At 37.4% G+C, this 23,925-nt stretch overlaps 1 protein-coding gene across 8 annotated transcripts in view; it reads left to right on the forward strand.

Moving 5' to 3' along the window:
• The window catches only part of SMARCA2 (SWI/SNF related BAF chromatin remodeling complex subunit ATPase 2), a 118,584-nt gene that overhangs the window by 45,862 nt on the left and 48,797 nt on the right, over window positions 1–23,925 (forward strand). For all 8 annotated transcript variants that reach the window (XM_074570862.1, XM_074570864.1, XM_074570857.1 and 5 more), the window contains 14 exons: window positions 3,359–3,529; window positions 7,956–8,009; window positions 9,334–9,464; window positions 9,650–9,710; window positions 11,234–11,334; window positions 11,640–11,787; window positions 14,863–15,026; window positions 16,851–16,917; window positions 17,503–17,613; window positions 19,130–19,372; window positions 19,667–19,780; window positions 21,229–21,336; window positions 21,913–21,999; window positions 23,528–23,574. In XM_074570862.1, coding sequence (XP_074426963.1) covers window positions 3,359–3,529; window positions 7,956–8,009; window positions 9,334–9,464; window positions 9,650–9,710; window positions 11,234–11,334; window positions 11,640–11,787; window positions 14,863–15,026; window positions 16,851–16,917; window positions 17,503–17,613; window positions 19,130–19,372; window positions 19,667–19,780; window positions 21,229–21,336; window positions 21,913–21,999; window positions 23,528–23,574 — 1,607 coding nt within the window. The remainder of the gene's footprint in view (window positions 1–3,358; window positions 3,530–7,955; window positions 8,010–9,333; window positions 9,465–9,649; window positions 9,711–11,233; window positions 11,335–11,639; window positions 11,788–14,862; window positions 15,027–16,850; window positions 16,918–17,502; window positions 17,614–19,129; window positions 19,373–19,666; window positions 19,781–21,228; window positions 21,337–21,912; window positions 22,000–23,527; window positions 23,575–23,925) is intronic.

The following is a 23,925-nucleotide window of genomic DNA, read 5'->3' on the forward strand; positions in this document are numbered from 1 at the left end:
TTTATTACAAGGTTTGCAGTTTTGAAGATTCCATATGAATTCCATATGTTCACGGCATTGCTCTGCAACTTTTACATAAAGCTGGTTTCACAAGCAAAAATACATAACCAATAACAGTAATGCATGTATCTTGAGAACTAGTAGCAATCAGTGCTACCCATCAGTGCTCCAGGACCACACTCCTTCCTGCTATTTCATAGTTTTCCCTTCCTTGCATCTGCACAATATCAGTTGTAATGTTCTTAGGACAGAGTAGAATGGGTTTCTGTATAACCATGTCTTTTCAGAACACTGTGGCAGCAATCAGTGGGCTACCTACATTTCAGGAGTTAAAATAATTCCAGAATGTAATGTGTATGTACAAGTATATTTGCAACTAGGGTTGGAAAAATTTCTTCAAGACATTGGTTAGCTCTTTTTTAACACTTTACCAACATAGAATTGAATGGGAAATGACATACCTACTTTGAAACATGCTGGTAAAAAACCAGTAACTATTTAATATCGGTGCAGATGTAATGTAAAACTCTAGTCCCTGTCCACAATGAATCTACTCCCACCATGAATGAGGACTGAATAATTTGGTTTTAAAAATCACAAAACGAAACGTAGAAATAATTAAATATAAAAATGATAAAAACTTAGAAATAAAAGTGTGTATAAAATGTAAATGAAGGACTTGCATAAGAGAATAACAAATATTTAGGCCCTAGAGCATTTCTTAAAATTGCATGGTAATTTGCATTATAGAGCTTTGGCAGGTCTATTTGGCAGGTCTGTATGGCCTTTTGGCAGCTATCTCTTTATAATTAGCGATAACTGTCAGCAGTCTATCTAACCAAGCTTGTAAAAATATTAGTTATTAGAGAAAAAAGAGCTGATTAAAAAAAGATAATCGTGATATTTTAGAAATATTTTTGTACATCACAAGGTTGAGCTTATGTCAGTTTAACACATAGTACAATAAATAATAAAAATATCCACTGCTGAAGCATATGAAGTAGATTTCAATGTCCAGAAATAGCACAGGATACCAGTGCTTCCAGAATATCAGTGCTTTCCCTGAAGACTCCTTCACCAAGGCTGTGGTTAAGCTTACAATAGATACAGCACTTCATAGGCATTTTCAGTTTAGGGCTTTGCACTCAGATGTCCTTGTCCCTACTGCTCATTTAAATCCTTCTGCAAAAGCTGGCTGTGTGTTATGGTAGTGGGGTTATTTTGCCTATTTAGTTTTAGTGTGGTTGTGATAAATTTTGAATTTGCAGATATGTGCAAGGGGTTTTTACAAACATCTCTCAGATGCTTAGTGTGGTCTAGGAAAATTTGCTGTGTCTAAAACTCTTTGCATATCTTTTCAGGAATGCTGAATTCATTCCACAGATTTTCCTTCATTGGCTACGATTAGAAACAGTGGTTGTGTCACAGCTCATTAATACTAGTATATATCACATGCAGGAATGGCCATTGGTATTATTTAAAAAGATGTAAATGGATACTGTCAAGACAAAATTGAATGTATAAAGGAAGTACCTTGGCAAGATTCCAATGACTGTGTATTCAGTTATTATGATGATAATAATAATAATTATTATTATTATTATATAATTATTATTAATTGTTATTATTTTTAAAAAGGTAGGTTTTAAGTCTCATTCTTCTAATGGCTTGAACATTACAACTGAATTTTACAAGCAATTTCACAAGCTCAATTTGAACATCGCAGCTGTTCTTGCCAACTTGCTGCATTTCTGGTGTCTCTCCATAAAGGCAGGAGATCTTTTGTATCTCCCAGAGTGCTGTCTTTGAAATGAATTATCTTTAAAATATTCCTTGCTTGTTTTTTATTTTTATAAGGCATTGTATACTTCCTTTATTTGCTGTTTTAGACAAAATTGACAAAGACGTGTCTGCTACTTTCCTTGTATTTTTCTGGCATGCTCAAATGCTGCATTATTGCTTCACAGTACATAAAAATAGTAGTTCCTGGTATGTCTTACCCCTAACAACACACTTAAGCAGTGCCATAAGGGTGCAGAAGTTGCCAGAATGACTCAGAGATATGGCTTATCTGGTGAATCCTGTCCATGATAGTGACCTGTACCAAAGATGAAATAACACCAGAGTAGAAAGATGACAGATAATTTTCCCAAAAGAAATTCTCTTTTAACACCTAAAAGAAAAAGATTTGTATTCATACTGGACAAAGGACTAAACGCAAGTTCACATTCACTACCATGTTCTTCCTCTGGGTGTGGGCTACCTGCACTTCATGTCTTTGAAAAACCATCTCTGTAGGAGACTTACCAAGCATTTCTGTTTTGGGACATTTTAATCTGTTTGATGTGGAATTAAGTGATTTTCTTCCCTCCTTACCTGTCATAACTGCTGTAGATTTTCCAGTCATTAATCCGTGAGAGCAGGAGATGTTTAGAATCAAAGAATCCCTGAGTCACAGAGTCACTCAGGCTGACAGAGAGCTCTCTAGGCCAACCACCTTCCCAAAGCAGTGCCAACATTGAGTTCAAAGCAGGTTGCTCAAGGCTTTTTTCAGTCATGTCTTGAAAACCTCTAAGGTCAGAAACGGCACAACTTCTGTGGCTGTTTATATCCTTCTGAAGTGCAGCCCAGCCCTCGAGCATATTGACTGCTATCCACCAGTTTCGTGTCATCAGCAAACTTGACTAGAGTGCCCTCCATCCCTTCCTCTGGGTCACTGATAAAGATGTTAAACACAACATGCTCCAGGGTAGAACCTGTGCTATCCCTCCTCTTACTGTCTCCAGATAGAATGTGACTCTCACTAGCTCTGTAGAGAAGGACTCAGGGGGGTATTGGTGGATTAAAAGCTGCGCACGAGCTAGCAACGTGTGCTTGCAGCCCAGAAGGCCAGTTGCATCTTCCACCGCATCAAAAGAAGTGTGGGCAGCAGGTTGAGGGAGATGATTCTGCCTCTCTACTCTGCTCTGGTGAGGGTAGATTTAGTTAGATATTAAATTCATTACTGTGCGAGTGGTGAGACACTGGAACAGGTTGCCCAGAGGAGTTGTGGATGCCCCATCCCTGGAAGTGTCCAGATTGGATGGGGCTTTGAGTATCCCTGCCCATGGCAGTGAGGCTGGAACTTGATGATCTTTAAGGTCCCTTCCAACCCAAGCCATTCTATGATTCTGTGATGATTCTATGACCCATTAACACAAATGTATGACGCTCTGGGACATTAGTTGTCCATTTAGTTGTCCCCCTACGCAGATCATAACAACCTAACTAACATAACACATGATTACGGACCTAGGAATTGGTTGCTGTTTCTTTGGAACCATTTCTGTCATGACTGATGTCTGTTTTGTATTGCTAGGCTGAAGATGAAGAAGGCTACCGTAAGCTGATTGACCAAAAGAAAGATAGACGACTGGCCTACCTATTGCAGCAGACAGACGAATATGTGGCTAACTTGACTAACCTGGTATGGGAGCACAAACAGGCACAAGCAGCCAAAGAGAAGAAGAAGAGAAGGAGAAGAAAGAAGGCAAGTAATTGCGACTGGTATTTTTAGGCCATCTCTTCTTCAAATCCCGTTTTAATGGTGATAAATGTAGTGATACCCAATTGTCATACCCATACCAGAGTATCTAAAATCATCTACACTGGCAAATTCTTAACACACATCTCTCTCCACTGAAATATGTAAGAAATATTTCCCTCCCTCCCTCCCTCCCTCCCTCCCTCCCTTCCTTCCTTCTTCCTTCCTTCCTCCTTCCTTCCTTCCTCCTTCCTTCCTCTCTCTCTCTCTTTCTTTCTCTCTCTTTCTTCCTTTCTCTCTCTTTCTCTCTTTCTCTTGCTCTTCCTCTCTTTCTCTTTCTCTCTTTCTCTCTTTTTTCTCTCTCTCTTTCTTCCTCTTTTTCTTTCTTTCTTTCTTTCTTTCTTTCTTTCTTTCTTTCTTTCTTTCTTTCTTTCTTTCTTTCTTTCTTTCTTTCTTTCTTTCTTTCTTTCTTTCTTTCTTTCTTTCTTTCTTTCTTTTTCTTTTTTTCTTTCTCTCTCTCTCTCTTTCTTTCTCTCTTTCTTTCTCACTTTCTTTCTCTCTTTCATCTATCTCCATATATATATGGACATGTGCAAAGGATTGGACACTGTCCTGCATGACATATTCTTGTCTCTAAATTGGAGAGACATGGATTTGATGGATGGACCATTCAGTGGATAAGGAATTAGCAGGATGGTCACACTCAAAGAGTTGCGGTCAACAGCTCGATGTCCAAAGGGAGACCAGTGATGAGTAGCATTCCTCAGGACTTGGTGTTTGGATGTGTTTAACGTCTTTGTCAGTGACATGGACAGTGGGATAGAGTATACCCTCAGCAAGCTTGCTGATGACACCAGGCGGTGCGGTCAGCATGCCGCAGGGAAAGGATGCCATCCAGAGGGATCTGGACAGGCTTGAGAGGTGGGCCTGTGCAAACCTCATGAAGTTCATCAAGGCCAAGTGCAAGGTTGTCCTGCATGTGGATTGGGACAATCCCAAGAACAAACACGAACTGAGTGGAGAATGGATTGAGAGCCGTCCTGAGGAGAAGGACTTGGAGGTGTTGGTTGATCAGAAGCTCAACATGAGCCAGCAGTGTGGCGCTCGCAGCCCAGAAAGCCAACCATATCCTGGGTTGCATTAAAAGAAGTGTGGCCAGCAGATGAGGGAGGTGATTCTGCCCCTCTACTCTGCCCTTGTGAGACCCCAGCTGGAGTACTGTGTCCATTTCTGGGGACCTGTAACACAAGAAAGACATGGACCTGTTAAAGCGAGTCCAGAGGAGGGCCACAAAGATGATCAGAGGGCTGGAGCACCTCTCCTGTGAGGACAGGCTGAGAGAGTTGGGGTTGTTCAGCCTGGAGAAGAGAAGTCACTGGGGAGACCTTATAGCAGCCTTCCAGTACCTAAAGGGAGCCTATAAAAAAGTTGTAGAGGGACATTTTACAAGGTGGTGTAGTGACAGGACGAGGAGTAATGGTTTTAAACTTTAAAGTGTGTAGATTCAGACTAGATTAAAGGAAGAAATTCTTTATGGTAAGGGTGGTGAGGCACTGGAACAGGTTGCCCAGGGAAATTGTGGATGCCCCATCCCTGGAAACATTCATGGATGAGGCTTTGAGCAACCTGGTCTAGTGGAAGGTGTCCCTGCCCATGGCAGTGAGGTTGGAACTTGATGATCTTTAAGGTCCCTTCCAACCTAAACCATTCTATGATGAAATTTGCTATTAATAATTCCAAAGAAAGTGAGAAGGAGGCAGGTTTAGAAAATTGTGGGCTGTTAACATAGATTTGCTGATAGACTTTCTACAGGCAAAATTGGGACAGACTTGTAAATTATGATTAAAGTACCCAAAAAGGATGCAATGCATCCAGAATACATGGTATGAAGAAGATGGGAAAAGTCTCGTTTGTGTAGTTGTTTCAAACAGGGCAACTCTTATAGACCTCCAGATTCTACACTTGGCTCAGTCCATTGGAACTGAATAGAGAGAAAGAATTCGGGTAGGTTTGTTACAGTAAGTGGATATTCTGCCAGTAGTGGATATTCTGCCAGTAGTATCATTCATTGTGCATTCATAACATTTAATTGAAACTTTTCAAAATTACCTTTCTTCATATGAAGTATTTTACCCTGTGAGAGAGACTTGTGGAAACCGAACAGTGCTGTTTTCGAAAAAATAATTCTGTTTGTAAAATAATCGTTAAGTAATTTGTCATTTTTGTGACCTCTGAATACCTTTCATCTCTTGCAGGATGGATAAGAGGATTTTTATAATCCATTTCCATGCCTGCTTTGCTACTAATTACTGATATAAATATAAACATTATAAGGTTTACAAGCAGCACTTTAAATATGCTAATACATACCAGCATTTAAAAAATTCTAACTTTGGAGATTAGTGGCTTAAAAAATGCTCCATATTTTCTCCTGTCGCTCTCCAAAACTACTTTACTTTTTTTTTTAGAGTGTGTTCTTAACATGGGAACAATCCCCCACTTACAAAGTAAAGATGTAACGTCAACAGTGTTCTTGACCTGTGTTACCAGTGAGAACAGACATCATTTAATGTACAGAATTCACAGTAGAGATAATCCTTAATGGGATAATGTGTGGAGTAAATGCACTGCTCTAATGAAAAACATTAATTCCTTCACCAATCCATGTCTGTAATATGGTTATATTTCTATGTAGGTTTAGCTGAAGTACATATGAGGAACAGAGTGTCTTCTGGCCATGTCAGTAAAGAGATAATATTCTGTCACTGAAGTAAAAACAAAATATTGCCCCATAAATATTCAGTGCTTATAAATATGCTTGCCTAAAACCTAAAGGAAGATTAGCAGAAAAAAAAATCTCAGCTCTGTCTTGATCATCTGCACCTTTTTGTTTGTAATTAAATTCTTTCCACCAAGCTTTTGCTCACCTATGAAGGATACAGGAGTGCACACAAATACTACTCTTTGTTTAACTTGCTATGCAACCTTTCACCTTTATCCATAGGAGTTTTTCTTGTCATTATACGAAGAATGAAGAAAATGTAGCTTCCTACTTTTATAAAATTGGTATTTCCTTGTCAAGGATTAAATTGTCAAGATTAAAGACATCTTTGCATAGCCCAAAATACAAGTGCAAGATATCTGTTGTTATTTACATTTATCTCCTTTGTAACATATGATTCTGCTTTCCAAAATTGTTTTTAACTATAGGTTGTAAATTGTCTGGCTTATTAGCCAGATTTCCATTTTTGCTAATACTAGTGAAAAGGTATTTAACAAAGATAATTAGGCATGTGTCCTGAAGTCTGAAGGCTATATAAATGTAATAAGAATAAACTTTTTAAAACATAGAATTGACCCATGCCTGTTGCTGCATGTTCATTTGAAGTTCATGCCTTGGAAAATGGACTTCAATGGCAAAGACCAAGAGCAAGCTCAAGGCTTGGAGCAGACCTTGAGGATCTCAGTATTCAGAAGTGCACCTATTCCTTAAGTATACTTCTTAAATAAAAGAAACAGCTGGATTATTTGAATTTATCACACACATTAACAATACTTGGAATTTGTTTATCTCTAGAACATAATTCAGGAGGTCTGTTGTTGTTGGTCTGATCTGTTTACGTTGGCAACTGAAATAAAACTGTTTTGTGGTACCGCAAGCCCAGCACTGTGGCAGGAGTAGACACTGTATTGTATCCTTTCTTGCTCATTGCCAGAATTGTTTAGGAAAGTTCCAATTCAGAACCAAGCTATGCCTTCCATTATCTCATACTATCCTGACATTTTGAAGTAGGGTAAATGAGGATAGGCTTTGATGAAGATACTGCTTATTCATTGGAGCGGTGCATGGAGAGAAAAAAAATCTAGCTTACTCCAGCTAAGATCTTCAAGGTTCTTTTTGTTTGTGATTTGAGTAATTGTGGTCTAGACTTAATTGAGATAAAGTATAAAGAACTTCCCAAATCCCCCCGCTAGTTAGTTGTCAGATCCCAGAAAGTTGTGTACGTACTCAAAATAAAAGTGTCTGCACGAATGTGCGATCTGTGATGCCTGGTGATACCTCTGAAACTGAGATTAAAGCACTTAGAGGAAATTAATAGCAAATCACATGAAAATTAATTACTATTTTATTTGTATTAGCATAGTCTGTAAGCAACTGACCTCTCGTCTGGACCAGAAATTCAGTAGGCCAGCCACTTAGATGCCATTTTATTACAGTGACTAGAGGTATTTTAGTACCCTGTTTATACTAGTAAATGGTTTGCATGTGTAGTAGTAATTGTGTGCCTATTTCTACCTATATCCACCCACACCTTAAATTACATGCATCCCAGGCAATTCAGAAATACAGTGAAACACTTATATCATGTAAAGTATTCTCTCTATACCTGTAATTTGACTATGATATTTTTCACTTCTTCATTTGTTGTAGAAGGCTGAAGAAAATGCAGAAGGAATGGCATCTGGTCTCGGTCCTGATGGAGAGGTATGAATTTTACAAGGTGGTTTTTTTTGTTGTTGGTTTTTTTTTTTTTTTTAAAGTGTCAGTGATTGTTCTGTGTGCCATTGCTACAGCTTAAGAAAAAATCATCACCACAAATGTACTAAGAAGAGCTGTTGTTTATAACCAGCAAAAAAAATTACCTGGATTAACATTTATGCTTTCTATTCAGAAAATTGAAGACAAGAAAAAGATACTGACTTTATCACAGAGTATGCTGAAGAATCCCTCTCAGCTTTGTTGCATGCTTAAAAGCAAATGGTTTTCTTGCAGTCTGTGTGTAGACATAATTTACTTTCTAAAATGAGGTTGTAAACATGATACTTTCTAGCTTCTCATTTTATAAAATACATTGTTGACATTGCATGTAGTTGCCTTTCAGACACAGAACAGACTGTAGTATTATGGTGGCTTAAGACATCTCAAAGTTCTTTCTTCCTCACAAGCAAATGGAAATGAGTAATTTTTCTGTGTCATTCCTTGAATAATATTTTTCATTCAGTAGCAGAGCATATGCTGCCTCATTAAGAGCTATTCTCTTAATGCTATTTTTTTGTTACTTTTTTTTTATATAAAGACTTTAGAATGGTATTTATTGTTTTACTTTTGAGTCTTTTTATACTTGCAAGTGATATTTTTGCGGATGTAGTTATAGCAAAGTGTGAGGAAATTATTCTTCAGTAGAAGCAGTAGTAGAAGGCAAAAAGGTTTTAAAGTAGAAAACCTGTGGGCAAAGAAAACAGGGCAAAGAAAAACCAGAAAAAGCAATTATGCTATTCCAGTTTTGTAAGATCACCAAAGTAAAAGGTTTTGTTATTGCAGGTGCTTTATCAGCTTAATAAAACAAGTCAGGACAGTGAATCTTCAAAATAGGCCTTCTTTACTTAAAAAGTTAGCTAAATTGTGACGTCCTTGTTTCTCCATGTAAGAGAAAAGATCATAAGGTGAATGTATGTTCTTTTGTTATAGATATACATTGGTAAAAATAACAGGATTAAATGCCTATAAACATACACACCTTGTGTCTTGTTTCACAGAAGCCAACAGTGTATCCTTTTCCATGCTGCTCTTGTTAATTTATTTGGAATACTATGATACATATGTGGACATCACATAGAATATGTTACACACAGAAATACTGTGACTCCGTGTTTGCTTGTTAGCCATGTGAGAAGATGTGGCTTCTAATAACAAAACTTCACTGCTTGTTCAGATCTGGAGTTTGGGAGATGCCATTCGTCTTTTTATTATGTATGACAACCCTGAAATTCAGTTGCCCTATGGTATAAAATTTCATTTGAATTTTTAGCCCATAGATGAGAGCAGTCAGATGAGTGACCTTCCAGTCAAAGTGACTCACACAGAAACAGGCAAAGTTCTTCTTGGACCAGAAGCACCAAAAGCAAGTCAGCTGGATGCTTGGCTAGAAATGAACCCCGGGTAAGGAGTTAGCATGCAACTAGGCTGCTTTTTCTATTTGCATTGATATTTTTCACGTGCCTCTCTCAGTTCTCTTCTCCTCTCCTCTCCTCATTTATTATCTGTAAGCTGAGTAGGAGGTGTATTGGACCTAATTCTTCCTCTTCTTATCTGTAATTTGTAATCTTCCTGTCATCTTTGTACAGCTATGAAGTTGCTCCCAGGTCAGACAGCGAAGATGAAAGTGGCTCTGAATATGAGGAGGAGGTATGTGTCTTTAAAAAAAATATTGTGGCAAGCAATACAGTAAAAACCAAATACTTACTCCATGTGGTATTTCTCTCTTTTTCATAAGGAAGAAAGGGAAAGTGATAGCAGGTGTGTAGGTGTTTTAAGAATAATATAAACAGGAATAGTAACTGGTTTTGTAATTCTTCTCAGTTCATAGCAACTGCCCTTTATATATGCTGTAAATGCCTAACTGGTAATTGGGCTTAGGAAAAGTAAGTGTTTTAGTCTGACTATTAAGAATCATGAACCAGAGGATATAAGCAGGTTCTTATTTTAAAATACATGTTGTAAAAGGCTGTATTGTGGCTTTGTGCTGCATTAAGTTAACATCTTTAATGTTTATGCACTGGCGGTTTTATTGGCAACTCTGAATAACACAGTATTTATATATTATGTTTATTAAAAAGTTAGGGATTACATCAGGGGTTTAGGTTCAGACTGTTCAGGGTAGTCTTGATTCAGTACTTTAATGGTAATTTAAATACTATTGTTACAGAAATTCTAAAAATAATCTTAAAATTAACACACACAAAGATCCCAACCTTGCAGGGTTGTAATACTAGATACTGTGAATAATCAATACCAATACTTGCATAGCATTTTTCAGACAGATACTTTCTAAATCAGAGCAAAACTGAGGAGTAGAGAAGTAAAGGACCATGTTCAATCAACAGGCTAGTAGCAGAACTAGGGATAGAATTCAGAGCTCCTAAATCTAGCATTCTTTACAACACTACACCAAATGACCGCTGAATCAGACTGGACTGTATGATGTTAAGGTGCATGCCTTTGTAGGGCTAATTACTGCTAATGTAATTCTAGAAGACTCTCAGTATTAAGGTAGGAGGGGAGGGCCTGATACCTGTCAGATTCTAGGAGGAATGATAAAAGAGATGTGCCTGCATTTTTAGCACAGACTCTTCAGCAGCAGTGTTGTTTACAGCTAGGGAAATCCTTCTTAGGAGATTACACGTGCACAACTCAGCAGTGTTTTGTTCAGCTTCATTAGTGAGATTTTAAGTTGTTGGTTATCCATTGCAACTGTAGCCAGAAAAAAAATTGGTTTAAAAAGAGTAAAAGTGTGGTATGTTTTTAAAAAGTTAAGAAACTAGCAGCCTAAACCAGCAATTCTTGGCATTTTTTTAAGCTTTATTAAATTATCACACATCTGGAATATGATATAAATATATACACAGTATTGGAATCCTCTCCATGAACATGGTAGACAGAGTAAGGCTTTTAAGTAAGGCCAAGGGGAAAATACTTTTTATTTCCAAGTATCATGACTTCCTGTAGGTTAATGTATGTCAAAAATTATCTTCTTCTTGTGCTGCAGTGCAGTTCTGTTGCGGAATAGGTGTAAGTTGAACTTCGTGATCAGGTTTCTCTCATAAAGCATCGATCAATGAAAGCTACCAATATGTGAATGCCAGTTGAAAGTATGACTTAGGAAGATGTCGCACTTCCCAGCACCCCTGTTCTTTTTCTGTATTCTATAGGATGATGAAGAAGAATCAAGCAGGTTAGAAGCGGATGAGAAGATACTCCTGGATCCTAACAGTGAGGAAGTTTCTGAGAAAGATGCAAAGCAAATCATTGAGTGAGTGTTCTTTAGGTGCTGTTATTGCTAGCAATTGTGATTTCTTACGGTTCCCAAGAGTAGCTTGTTCTAGATTATAGTGAGTTCTGGTAGCTCCTCTGGCATGAACATCTGCAGGAGAAGGAACATGATCATTTGGTATTAATTGTGTGCTGTTTATAAAGTACCTTGCACCCTTTGGTGTACTCGCCAGAGCTGGGGATTTGCAGTGTTTCTTTAGAAATTTACAGTGTTTCTTTTCTTGTGGGCTGTGGTCAAAAAAAGTTTTTGTGGGAACTGATTTTAGTTCTTTTTCTCCTTTCCAGGACAGCCAAACAAGATGTGGATGATGAATATAGCATGCAGTATAGTGCTAGAGGGTCTCAGTCCTACTACACAGTTGCTCACGCAATCACAGAAAGGGTGGAAAAGCAGTCTTCTCTTCTTATTAATGGCACACTAAAACATTATCAGGTGAGAAATCATTAAAACATTAAAATATTTAAAACTTGGAATTATGCTTGACATTTCAATGTGGTATTTCAAGTGGCAAACTTAAAATTTGTTAAGAAATGCAAGATCTCTAGTAGGTTAGAATTTGGGAATTATATGGACTAAGCAATGAGAGTTACCTATCACAGATAATGTTTCATACATACTGCTTGAATAATACCAGCTTTCTCCATATGTCTGTAACTTTTTTTTTCATTGCAAACCAATAATATTTTGGTTTTGCTATTCTTCTTGTTGACCTGGAATTTCAATTCTGCTTATTGTTTTCATTTGTGGTGGGTTAACAATATCTTTCTTTAGGATTTAATTTTTAAATTAAGGTCCTAATATTTCACTGCAGTAATAGATAAAATTTGAAAACAAGAAAAATATTTTGGTATGGAGGTTGATGTCTCATATTCTTTACAGACGTTCAGTGGACTTAGTAACTAGGAATTTCTGTATTCTGGCATAAGCTAGATTCATGCATGATTGAAAATATTGTTGGTACATATTTTCAGCACTTCTACTCTTGTACAGCTTACTAGGAGACTCCAAGAACTTTATTTCTACATCCGCATAAAAGAAAGAATAATACTTACTCACCAAGATGTCATAAAGATGTATATCTATTTCTACTTGCAGAGAACTAAGAGGACGACTGTTTCCTAATTGTGCAAAGCATTATAATTTCAGCCCTTGCTTCCTGTGCTCCTCAACGCTGCCGTCTATTACAGTAGCTTGTTTAAATAACTTAAAATTCAAGAGATAAGATGATTTCTCTTTTTAAAGCATTTTAGTGTTTTTATATCGGGCTCCTTACTGTGGGACATGGTGGGGAAACGAGACAATGAACAAAAGCTGAAACAAGAGGGTTTGCACTTGGTGTGAGAACAGCAAGGACAGCATCTCTGTGGAGCAGGTGCTCAGAGAGGTTTTATCTAGGAGGTTTTCAGTCACTGACCATGTAAAGCCTTGAGCAACCAGGCCCAAAGGCTGGACCTGCTTTGGGCAGGGGATTGGCATAGAGACTGCCTGAAGTCTGTTCCAAACTGAATAATCCCATGATCCTGCTGGTTCATAGCAAAACTCCACCTGAATTTGAATTCTGTTGTGAATCCTTAGCACTTCTATGTGTCTCACTGTGAGCCCTCAACAAAAAGAGGAACACGTCATTCAGAGACTGAGTTTGAACATGATAGGCTAAATAACTTCTGGCACCACTGAAAAATGCTGGGAGTAAGATCAAATCCAACCATATAGAGAAATATGTCACTTTCTCAGCTTTGACACCGTCTTTATTTTTGCTGCCTCATTGTCAGTATGTTTTCCAGCTCGTGCACCCAATGAAAGGGAGCCAACAGATGCAGTCAGCAGCCTTCTTTACTGCATAATCCTGATTCATTGTCTGGGAAGGTTTACCTGATGTAGTTAATGAATACTGTATAACAATACTAATTTGATAGCCATATTGGCTTAAAGTACTCATGGATGGGAAATTAAGATTGTGATAATTGCTTTACTTCCTGAATTGTAATTGTAATTACTTATGGAACATGGAAATATTGTTAAATTATGCAGATCTGTGTTTTGCAATGCAATTTCCCTGTGTGCTACAAAGCAAAATAATTTAGTCTGTGGAGTTACATAGACTCGGGGGTTACCAGTTAGGACAGGTCCTTCAGCTGCTCAATGTGGTATCTAGCAATTGAGTAAGTGGATTTGTTTTTTGTGGCGTCTCTTCTATATAGTAATTGCACCAGAAGTAGGAGGCACACTTCTCTAAGGAGCTTTATGTTGGGACTGTTGAGGCTTGGCTTTGGTTCTAGCAAGAATGTTCTGAAGGAGACTGTTCTGCGACTCTCCCCTTCACTCCCTATAGTTCCCTGTCCTATAGATTTTACATTTTACATCCTTCTGAACTTCTTTTCTGCTTTTCTGTGTTTCTTACTGTCAAGTTGGGTCAGATTGCTTCTTCCTTCATATCATTATATGTCAGTGGAGAAAGTTCAATGATGTAGAAAAGCGTTTTCCTGTTCTCAATTCTGAAGCCACTTTGCAAGTGGGATATGCAGTTGCAGAACAAATTCTGATGGTGGCCTGAGTATTTAATACCTAAATATAAATCAGTCAGCATGTACACAAAGCCAGTAAATTGGCAACATTATTTTGGATACTCTCTCGCAGGGACAGGAGAAAGTTACTTCAAGTATGTAGTGTTTTCTCTCTGAACTTTCTCGGGCCTATTTATTCTCTCTCCATGCATGAGACACATAAAAAGTCTGGATCTTAGAAGTAAAAACTTACTCTGCACTTGCATGAGTAATGTGGTACACACATATGTGGAAGTCTGTGTGACATGAGAATAATCTGAGTCAGTGCTTTCTAGCAGTAATCCTTGGAGTGTGAAACTCTGTTATGTAGACATTTCTTAGCTACAGTACTTTGGCTTCCTACCAGCTCTCAGATTTTATACACAAGACATAATGAGAAGGCCTACTCTGACATGTGGAGGTATGGACAACAGACACTAAAAGTGCTGCAAGAGCTTTAGCATACCACTGGTGCAGTTGGCAAGTGTGAGGCTTACATGTATTGTGCAAACTTGATGGGTTTGGTTTTGAAAGGTTTTAATTGACAGAGGCAAATGACATGAAATATACACAGAAAGTTTAACATTTGACAGTGTTGAAATTGAAGAACAAACTCTTATTAAGTATTTATCAGACTTACACGTGAGTGCCTGTGTTGCTTTGTCTGCAGTACAAAAAAACCTCCATGTATGAAATCTGACTTCTTCTTATGGACTCTGCTAAACAGGAGTGATGATTTCCATATAGATCTTACCAAAAATTTATCTTGGGTTTTTTTGTGTGTTGTCTTTTTTTTTTTGGGGGGGGGAAGGTGTTAGGATAGCTACAGATTCTCATGCATATAGTATATGAAAGGAAATTCCACGTCTAGGTAGGCAGGGACATCTGAACCTTGGTTCTGTAGTACTGGTGTTAATTATTTGTGTGGGTTTTAAATAACTGAAATTATTATTCTTCATTTCAGCTCCAGGGACTGGAATGGATGGTTTCACTGTATAATAACAATCTGAATGGAATTTTAGCTGATGAAATGGGACTAGGAAAGACAATACAGACCATTGCACTCATCACTTACCTGATGGAGCACAAAAGACTCAATGGCCCCTATCTCATCATTGTTCCCCTTTCGTAAGTAAAGGATCCCTTTCGTAAGTAAAGGATCCCTTTCTGCTATTACCATTCTAAGCATTGCAGATTGGTTTATTTGGAACACACACTTGTTTTTCATGTAATTACAAGATCAGGTGCACGTTGGAATTACACTGAGCATGTATTCAGTGTTTTCTGTGATCATTTCTTCCCAGGTAGTTGTCTGGCATTGGAAGGGTAACCAGAAGGCTGATAAAGCACTTGATTCCATTAGTTTCACTGTCCACTCGGCAAACCGAGTAGTTAGTTTACTGTAATTCACTCTTAAGCTACAAGAGTGTGATGGTATTTCTTTAATACGACATGCCTGCAGTTCCCTGTTCAACTTTTAACTGTGATACTAAAAATCTGTTGCTTAATTCTTTAAACAACTGGCTCACCATGTCATACCAAGTAATGATGCTTTAATGAGGTTGGATGATCTTTTAAGCACTGTATAACTAGCCCTGGATGAGTAATATTCACGGTTCGGTCAGACATCCAGATTGTGATTGTTTATTGTGCTACCTCCTTTTGCTTTTCCTTAGCTTTCCAAGATGCTGCTTGTTTTATACATTTCTTTTAATGCATTTTCCTTCCTACAGAGGTGAGGTGTGGGTTTCAGTGATTTGGAGTGCTGTGTTTTAAATAAGAACTGTCAGGCATTGTAAAACTGATGTAGGATATTGAGGGGTTGTTTGCTTATTTTTGGGTGTGACTTGATTGATGTGCGGAAGTTCCCTGGCCTTTTCGTTAGATAGTTTGTCCACCAGTTGTGCTGAGTATGCAAATGTGTTGTAGGATTGGGATAAATTTTATTCATGGCCCTCTCTTTTGATTTCTTTTGAGGCATCCTGTCTTCTAGCTGTGCTGCAGTACTGATTGACTAACATAAAATACCACAGCTGTTCCTAATTGTGTGAATACAAATGATGAGCTCTAGTGTGAAAAGAAATGACCGGGAGAAGGCCTATAAAGTAAAACAAAGTTAAAAATAAAGGGAGAGTGTTATTTATGTCAGATTTTACATGGGCACAGTAAAAAAATCAGATTTCTTTTAATTACTCTGTAATGATTTTTCTTATGTTTTGAAAAGAGAGGAGCTGAAAACTCTTTCTTGTATACATTTTAAAAGCTGCATTTCCCTGCCTTTTCTTAATAGCTAGGACTGCTGCCATTACAAGTCCAGTAAGGAGAAAAAAAAAAGCAAGCAACCAAAAATCCTCAAGGTTATTTTTTGCTGCTGTATCATGATAGCAACTAGCTTAGCCATAAGAAACTATTTGTTGTGATCTGACAGTAGAAACACAGGGCAAAAATTGGCCAGCGTAGTGACACTGGGTGGCACTATGAGTAGTTCTACTTGAGTAGACAAAGATGAATTGTGTTACCAACTTCATGAGGCTATATTTCAAAAGTAGTAACGTCAGTTTTTGAATGATAAGTAGTATAAAAGAACTTACAGATGTGGGTTTTTTGTTCAGGGTTATCTTTCTTATGCTTACTATGCTCCAAAATACACAGATGCACATAAAATACTGCTATGAATTGGTTTCAAAGAGGACCCTGAATGTAAGATGAAGAAGGGTTTCACGCTTCTTTCTGTTTGCTTCCCTCCCAGAGATGCTTATTATATTATATTATATTATATTATATTATATTATATTATATTATATTATATGCATTTTTTTTTAATATTCTGTTAATTATGGGGGTTAATTACATGAAACGTGTTGAAAAGTTGGCAACCACTTGGAAACATTTAAAAAGTTTGACCCGCATACGATGAAATATATTACTTTTTCTTTATAATCTCTATGATAGGACTTTATCCAATTGGACGTATGAATTTGACAAATGGGCTCCTTCTGTGGTGAAGATATCTTACAAGGTTTGATTTGCTTTTTATATGATTATAGAGTTGAAGGAATGAGAATAGACCCAGTTTTTCCTCTGCCTCTGCATGCATTTCTAAACTGTTTACTTCTGAACTTTTGTCATGTATATCAGGTACTGAGCAGTGAGAGTTAATCACACTTGCAAGAAGACTGTAATAAACAGTAATTACTTTCATGTAGTGAAATGCAGAATGAAATTGTTGATTATCACATTGCAAGGCTTCTGATGAGAGTAATACAAATGATAACTACTTCACATTTTATACACAGTAGAATACTTTGCTGTTTGGCTACTGTAGTAGTGGTATGGCCAAGCAATTTGTAAGGAGGCTGTTAGCTAGAGAGACTACTAGCTAGGCTGCTAGTTGCATCTTTTCCGTGCCCCATAAATGGAGCTTTACAGTCTAGCAACAGTTTAGGGAAAGCACTTTGAAGAACTCCGGAAGGCATCAATATATTGTTTGCAGTGCTGTAGGATTAGTGTTTCATGTGGTTGCTCTGTGTGTGCTAATTCATAAAAGTGATATATTTTCTTCAAGAGAATAAAGAGTAACTACTCACTTTTCTCTCTCTTTTAGGGTACACCTGCGATGCGCCGCTCACTCGTTCCTCAGCTTCGAAGTGGAAAATTTAATGTTCTTTTAACTACCTATGAATACATAATAAAGGACAAACATATCCTTGCTAAGGTAATATGACATCTCAACAATAAGACCTTTAAGACACCTTCAAATGGTGCATAGCACAAAACACATTTTTGTTTTATAGGGATGTCCTGAGTTGTTCTGTCCTTCAATAAAAGTTAAGCTTTTCATTTAATTTTCTGCTCCTCTGTTTTGACTGGACTTCTCAGTTATAGCTCTTCTCCCTCTTCTGCCTGTAAGCACCAGCATTTTCCTGAATGTGGCCAGGGGACTAACTCCTTTGTGCTCTGTACACTACTGGCCTCTCAGTACTGTATACGTGCCTGCACTTGGAAAAACATGACTTTTCTCCACTCTGCTTAATGGCATTTAACCTAATCTACAGTCATGAATTTACCTTTTTTCCGTTATTTCTGACCTGAAGCTCATTCTTATTAGAGCCTTTCTAGCTATGTGGTCACTTTTCCACAAATGACTGAATAGTTACCTGTATCATGAATTTGATATCCAGACTCTTTATTATACATGGCTCAGTTCTCAAAGGCTCACTAACTGTCAACAGGCAATGCCTCAAATGTAATGAATTAATTTGAAAGCTACTGTACTGTAAACTATTTCATGTCCACATAAAGCAGACTAAGGAGTTATTTAGCCATATGGTCCTACTCTCCCTTTTTTGGTCATTTCCACTTTATTTTATTCTCCTACATACTACATATTTGAAGTATTCATATTGCCTCTCTGATACAAAGGCAGTGCATTTTCTTAGCATAGTTCTGAACACTTAAGAACAGTTTGAGACTTCAGAGTTTTCCTTCCCCTCTAGTTTTTGCCCACCCGTTGCTAAAAGATAAGAAAGACAGCACTATGCCATTCAACCTGTCCTGGAAAATGGAATTAGTTAGCATCTATGAAACTACAAACCAAAGCCTTCCTAGTCATATGGTCAGTGTGGCACATATATTGACTGCCTATGTTGTAGTACAGGCGGTAACAGACAGTTTCAGCAACTTTCTTTCAGCATCTGGTGTGACTGCATTTAAGCTTTCACATTAAGAAATTGAAACTGAGATAATCATAATTACGCTGCTTCTTTCTGGACTAAAACCAAAGGATTAGCTGAAACAAAACTAAATTCAGGGTTGCTGTTGTTCATGAGCATAGATATTTTTGTCTGAAAATACTTTTGTCTCCTCTCAAGGTTCTTGTTGCAGATAGGTTTATTTGGAGTTTATGTGGTCTCCTCCTTTCGCTGTGAACTGTATTCTGGCCTTGAGAGCTGGTCACCCAAACCTCTTTCCCAGAAATGAGAGGAATCTGCTGTTTGCTGTTGCAGTTCAAGTCAGAATTCAGCATCAGATCCAGCATACCTAGTGTTTGTTTCTATTTTTTGCTGCTTGCAAGGGCAGTGGTACTTGGATAATGCTTGATTAGGCTTTCCTCATAAATAAGAATGATTGATGTCTCAGGCTTGAAATACTTTTGTTCTGCACCTGTTGGGAGGAATTTGACTAAGTCTGACCTGCTTTAACTTTGCCAACTTTTCCTCCTTTTCTTGCAGATTCGATGGAAATACATGATAGTAGATGAAGGCCATCGAATGAAGAACCATCACTGCAAGCTGACTCAGGTCTTGAATACTCACTATGTGGCCCCTAGACGAATACTGCTGACTGGGACTCCATTGCAGAACAAACTGCCTGAACTTTGGGCTCTTCTCAATTTCCTTCTCCCAACCATTTTCAAGAGCTGTAGCACCTTTGAACAGTGGTTCAACGCTCCATTTGCCATGACTGGAGAAAGGGTACTGTGGCAGTTTTTTTTAAAACATCAGAATCAAATCACTTTGATAAAAACAGAAAGGAACTTATATAGATGGATTAGTCTTTGAACTCTCCCTGTACTCAGGGATTTAACGTAACTAAAAGCCATCTTTCTTACAGCGCCAGAAAATTTTAGTATCACTGTCTTTTTTGATTCAGAGTCAGTTTGGTTGTAACATGCAAGTAATTATTGCAGATACTTAACCTTTCATGTGGGAGAAGACATTACCTAATATACAGAGTTGCCTTGTAGTGACTTTTATAAACTTCTGTAGGTTGACTTAAATGAGGAAGAAACTATTCTGATCATCCGTCGTCTCCATAAAGTGCTCCGACCCTTCTTGCTGAGAAGATTGAAGAAAGAGGTTGAGTCTCAGCTGCCAGAAAAGGTTTGCAAAAAGAAGAGTTTTGGAAGGGCTTTAATACTTTTTTAAGCATTATGTAATCTTCATTTTTCAGATTTATTTTACAGAAGAGGACTTCTTTAGCATCTATTATTTCTGTGGTTCGTTTATTTATAACTCTGCAAAAAAAGTCGTCTGCTGAGGAAGCCCTGAATACCTGAAGTTTCTGCGTTCTCAGGATTCCAGTTTTAATTCTGTTTGTAATCATCCATATGAGACATGCAACTTATTTCCATAATACCTGGTTTCAAGTTCTGAGTGAGTCAGCCATACACTGAGAATTAGATTTTGCCCTGTTCCATCCTCCCTGCACTAGTTAAAACCTTACCTCCCGTAGCCAGTTCTCTGAAATTCCTAAAGGACTTTATAAAGCAGACAGATTTTGATCCTGTGTTAATATTCCAGGAGTCGTATGAAGTTTTTTATTGCAATTGAACAAGTGATTTTTAATTCAGAACATAAAATTGTCTCTTCTGATTTGAAAGATCATTGTTTTATCTCTGGGCAACTTACCTTGCCACACCCTGTCCTCCTCTGCAATCCTGCATCACTTTTCCCATTCACTGTTCCCAGAATAACAACAGCAGCTAAATTAGAAGTCAATTTGAAGGTGTACTTGGGAATATTTGGTGCTAAGGTCATCTGGGTTAAAATGATACCAAAATTAAATTTTTGTAAGTTGTGTTATGAGCTGACTAACACTGGCTGAATGAACAGAGAGCTCTGTACAAATGCTTAGTGACAGTACTCAAAGGAAAGGCTTTTTAAAAAATCTTTCTCATCTTTATAATGTTGTGAAAGCTATTGCTGTTGTGAATTTCTGTTCCTTTAAGTGTCAGATTCTCAGTATCCTCAGAAGCATTTATTTGAGAATGAAACTTATTTAAAAATATTACTGAAATCTTTATTCAAATTTCTGCCGCTTAGAGCCAGTGTTATTTGAGAAATCCATTAATAGGCATTGGAAGAGGAGGATTTAGAAGTTGCATACACAGTGGTACTCAGAGGACCATGTTTCTTTTTGTTTCCATTATTTTGTTTATGAAGAAAGCAATTAGTCCAACCATGAGGACTGAGCTTGTTGTCCGAAGACTGTTCATGAGTTTCATTTAATCTTACAAATCTTTTAAATCTTTAAAAAAATATATTTTTTAAAACTGTTAAATTACAGAACAAGAAAAAAATATGTTTGGCAATTCTACAGTTACAGTCTTAGAATCCAACTGTCTCATAGTTGTGACTCTCACAGATGATCTTTTGAGGTACTTGTTGCTGTGCTTGCAGTTGGATTGCTTCTCACTGAAATCATATGTGGTATTAGGGTATGGATAAAAGATAGTAGGTTTTTGGTTTGTGTTTTAGGTTGACAACCTGCAGTTAGATCCTACTAACATTAGTTCGTGTGTTTATGGTTGTCTTTTTTTTTAAACTAGGTGGAATATGTGATCAAATGTGATATGTCAGCTCTTCAGAAGATCCTGTATCGTCACATGCAAGCCAAGGGAATCCTTCTCACAGATGGTTCTGAAAAAGACAAGAAGGTACAAATGAAGGCTAAAACACGTAGGAAGCAATGTATTATGATAAAACATGTTAACAAGATGATTTCTGTTTTATAAAATTAGTATGTGTGCTCTTACTGGTCATGGGAAAAGAAATCTCTTATCAAGACCTGCTTTTGTTTTACAAGATTGCAGCTCATGCTTTCTGTTCACAAGGAAAAGATACTACTTCTATTCACGGTAGTTACAACGCCTGTCTGCAAACAGGCAATGTTTGAAAAAACCCAGAATTTCCCTTGGCCAAGTTTAATCCAATAATGTACCTTCGACTTCATGGATTACTTCCAGGTTTTCCTTTTCGTTATGGAGCACCCTTATGATAGATGAATTTATACAGAAAGTCCAACTGCACAGTAGCTTCTGTTTTTTTACTGTTAAGGAATTTTTGGGTTGGTTTTTTTGTTTGTTTTTTTTTTTTTATTAGTAATGTGTTGTTTGGGCTAGGGGTAGAAGTGTATTATGCCTGCATTTAAAAATATCTTTCAAAAGATATTCATTAGTTTAGTTACTAAGAAATTATGTTAATCATTTGATTTGCGTTGTTTGTACCCATAGGGAAAAGGCGGGGCAAAAACTCTTATGAATACTATCATGCAATTGAGAAAGATATGCAATCACCCATACATGTTTCAGCACATTGAGGTAAGACTGACAGGTTCAATTTTGAGAGTTGCTTTTATTCAGATGGCTAACATAATAGAAAACTGCAGCTGAAGCTTATATCTGTGGGAGAGGAACATCTCTGTCCACATCTTTTATGCTGAAAAGCACACATTTGAAAAAGACAGTTGTTATGGTCCCTTATTTTATAAATGTGTTAAAGGAGAAGGAGAAGCTGCTGCCTGAGCATTCACACACCATTCAAGGAGTCCTGCACACACCACCCGAGTCTTTAACTGCTAGGACCAGAGTCCCTATGGTCTATATACCCGCCCCTCACACGCTCTTCACACACTGTTCACGCATCTTTCAGTCCAATGGTCTTTTGGGTCTGGGGTCTTCTAACACCTTTTTGGATTCTTTCTCTGTGTCCAGGCAGGCAGGCTGTTGACTGCCCTTATGTTGTTGATATGCACTCTCTGCTGATGGTTGTACCCTCTTTATCTTCTGGTTTATGCTTCTTGTGCACCTGTCCTCACTGGCAGAACATGGGGAACTGGAAAGTCCCAGACTTAGGGAAAACACTACCAAAACATCAGTGTGTTATCAATATTGTCCTTATACTAAAAGACTAAACACAGCACTGTACCAGCTGCTAGGAAAATTTACTAAGAAAATTAACTCCATTGCAGCCTAAAGGCTTCAGTGAATCTAGCTGCTCGTGCTAAGTAAAGCTAGGCAAACAGCATAAATCACACCATATTGTAACCCTAAGTAATTTATTCTAATTAAAATTTACAATTTAAGCTAGACAAGTAATACCTCCCAACAAACAAATGGACCAACTGCCAGCTTTTTATTGGTAATCTGAAGTCTAGTTTTAAAACATTTAATCTTGTGGAGACACTGCCTTAAAAAAATTAAGGGTGGTTTTTTTTTTAGATCTAGGTGTTCCAGAGAAACTTAATCTCTACTTAGATCTAATTTATGATGGAGACACACTAGTTCAAAATGCCATGTGTAAGATCTTAATAACTAGCAGGCTGCTAATCTTTTACATTATCAACAAAAATTGTCCTTTCCTATGCACCTTCTTTTTTCAGCAAAAATGTACTATCTATATAGCATATCTCATTAGGACCCAAAATACATAAATATAATAATGTATCTGGAAAGATACAAAGTGTTGTAAATGTCTGGAATGTGGTTACATTTACAAATGAATAATGAAGTACCTATTGTGATGTATTATCATTGTAGTTTTCACTCTTTGTTCTCTTGTATGCTAATTAATTAGAGTAATTAGCAAATGCATCTTCCAGTAGTTAGTATCAATTAATTAGGTTCTACTGTATTTGTAGTGTAGTAAAATGTATGCTGACAGAAGTTACTTCTGCAAACCATGAATTTTAAATAATAGTAATACAGGAAAATATTAAGCAGATCAGCGTTGCTACAAGGTCGATTCCAAGAGTATGAACTCAAACCCCAATTTAATTGATATAAGAATGCATATTTTTGGGTTACTGTGTAGTTTGTAATAATCTGTTTATCGCTTATAACTCTGCAGGAGTCCTTCGCTGAACATTTAGGCTACTCAAATGGTGTCATCAACGGGTAACTCTTTCAGTTTTACCTCCTGGTCATAATGTTGTGTTGGAACTAATGTGTCATATTCTTTTTCTAGAAAGTATATGCTAACAAACTTGGGCAGTTTATGGAAAGGCAGGGGAGGCACAGGGCACATACCTAAACAAAAAGATAACAGTACTATAGGTGTTATATGAGCTTTTTATGACCCTTCATCTCTTTGAAGAGGACAGGCAGAGAAGATTGTAGACTTTTTTATAAATACCTTATATACCATCCGAAATTCATTGGAATGACTCTTTTAGAGAGATGTCAATTGGGATTTTCTTCTCTTTCGTGTTACTTTTGCCTTCTGCTTTTCCCTCTTTACCATCTTTA

Source organism: Larus michahellis, chromosome Z (assembly GCF_964199755.1).
Source record: "Larus michahellis chromosome Z, bLarMic1.1, whole genome shotgun sequence".
In the NCBI taxonomy this organism is placed as follows: Eukaryota; Metazoa; Chordata; class Aves; order Charadriiformes; family Laridae; genus Larus; species Larus michahellis.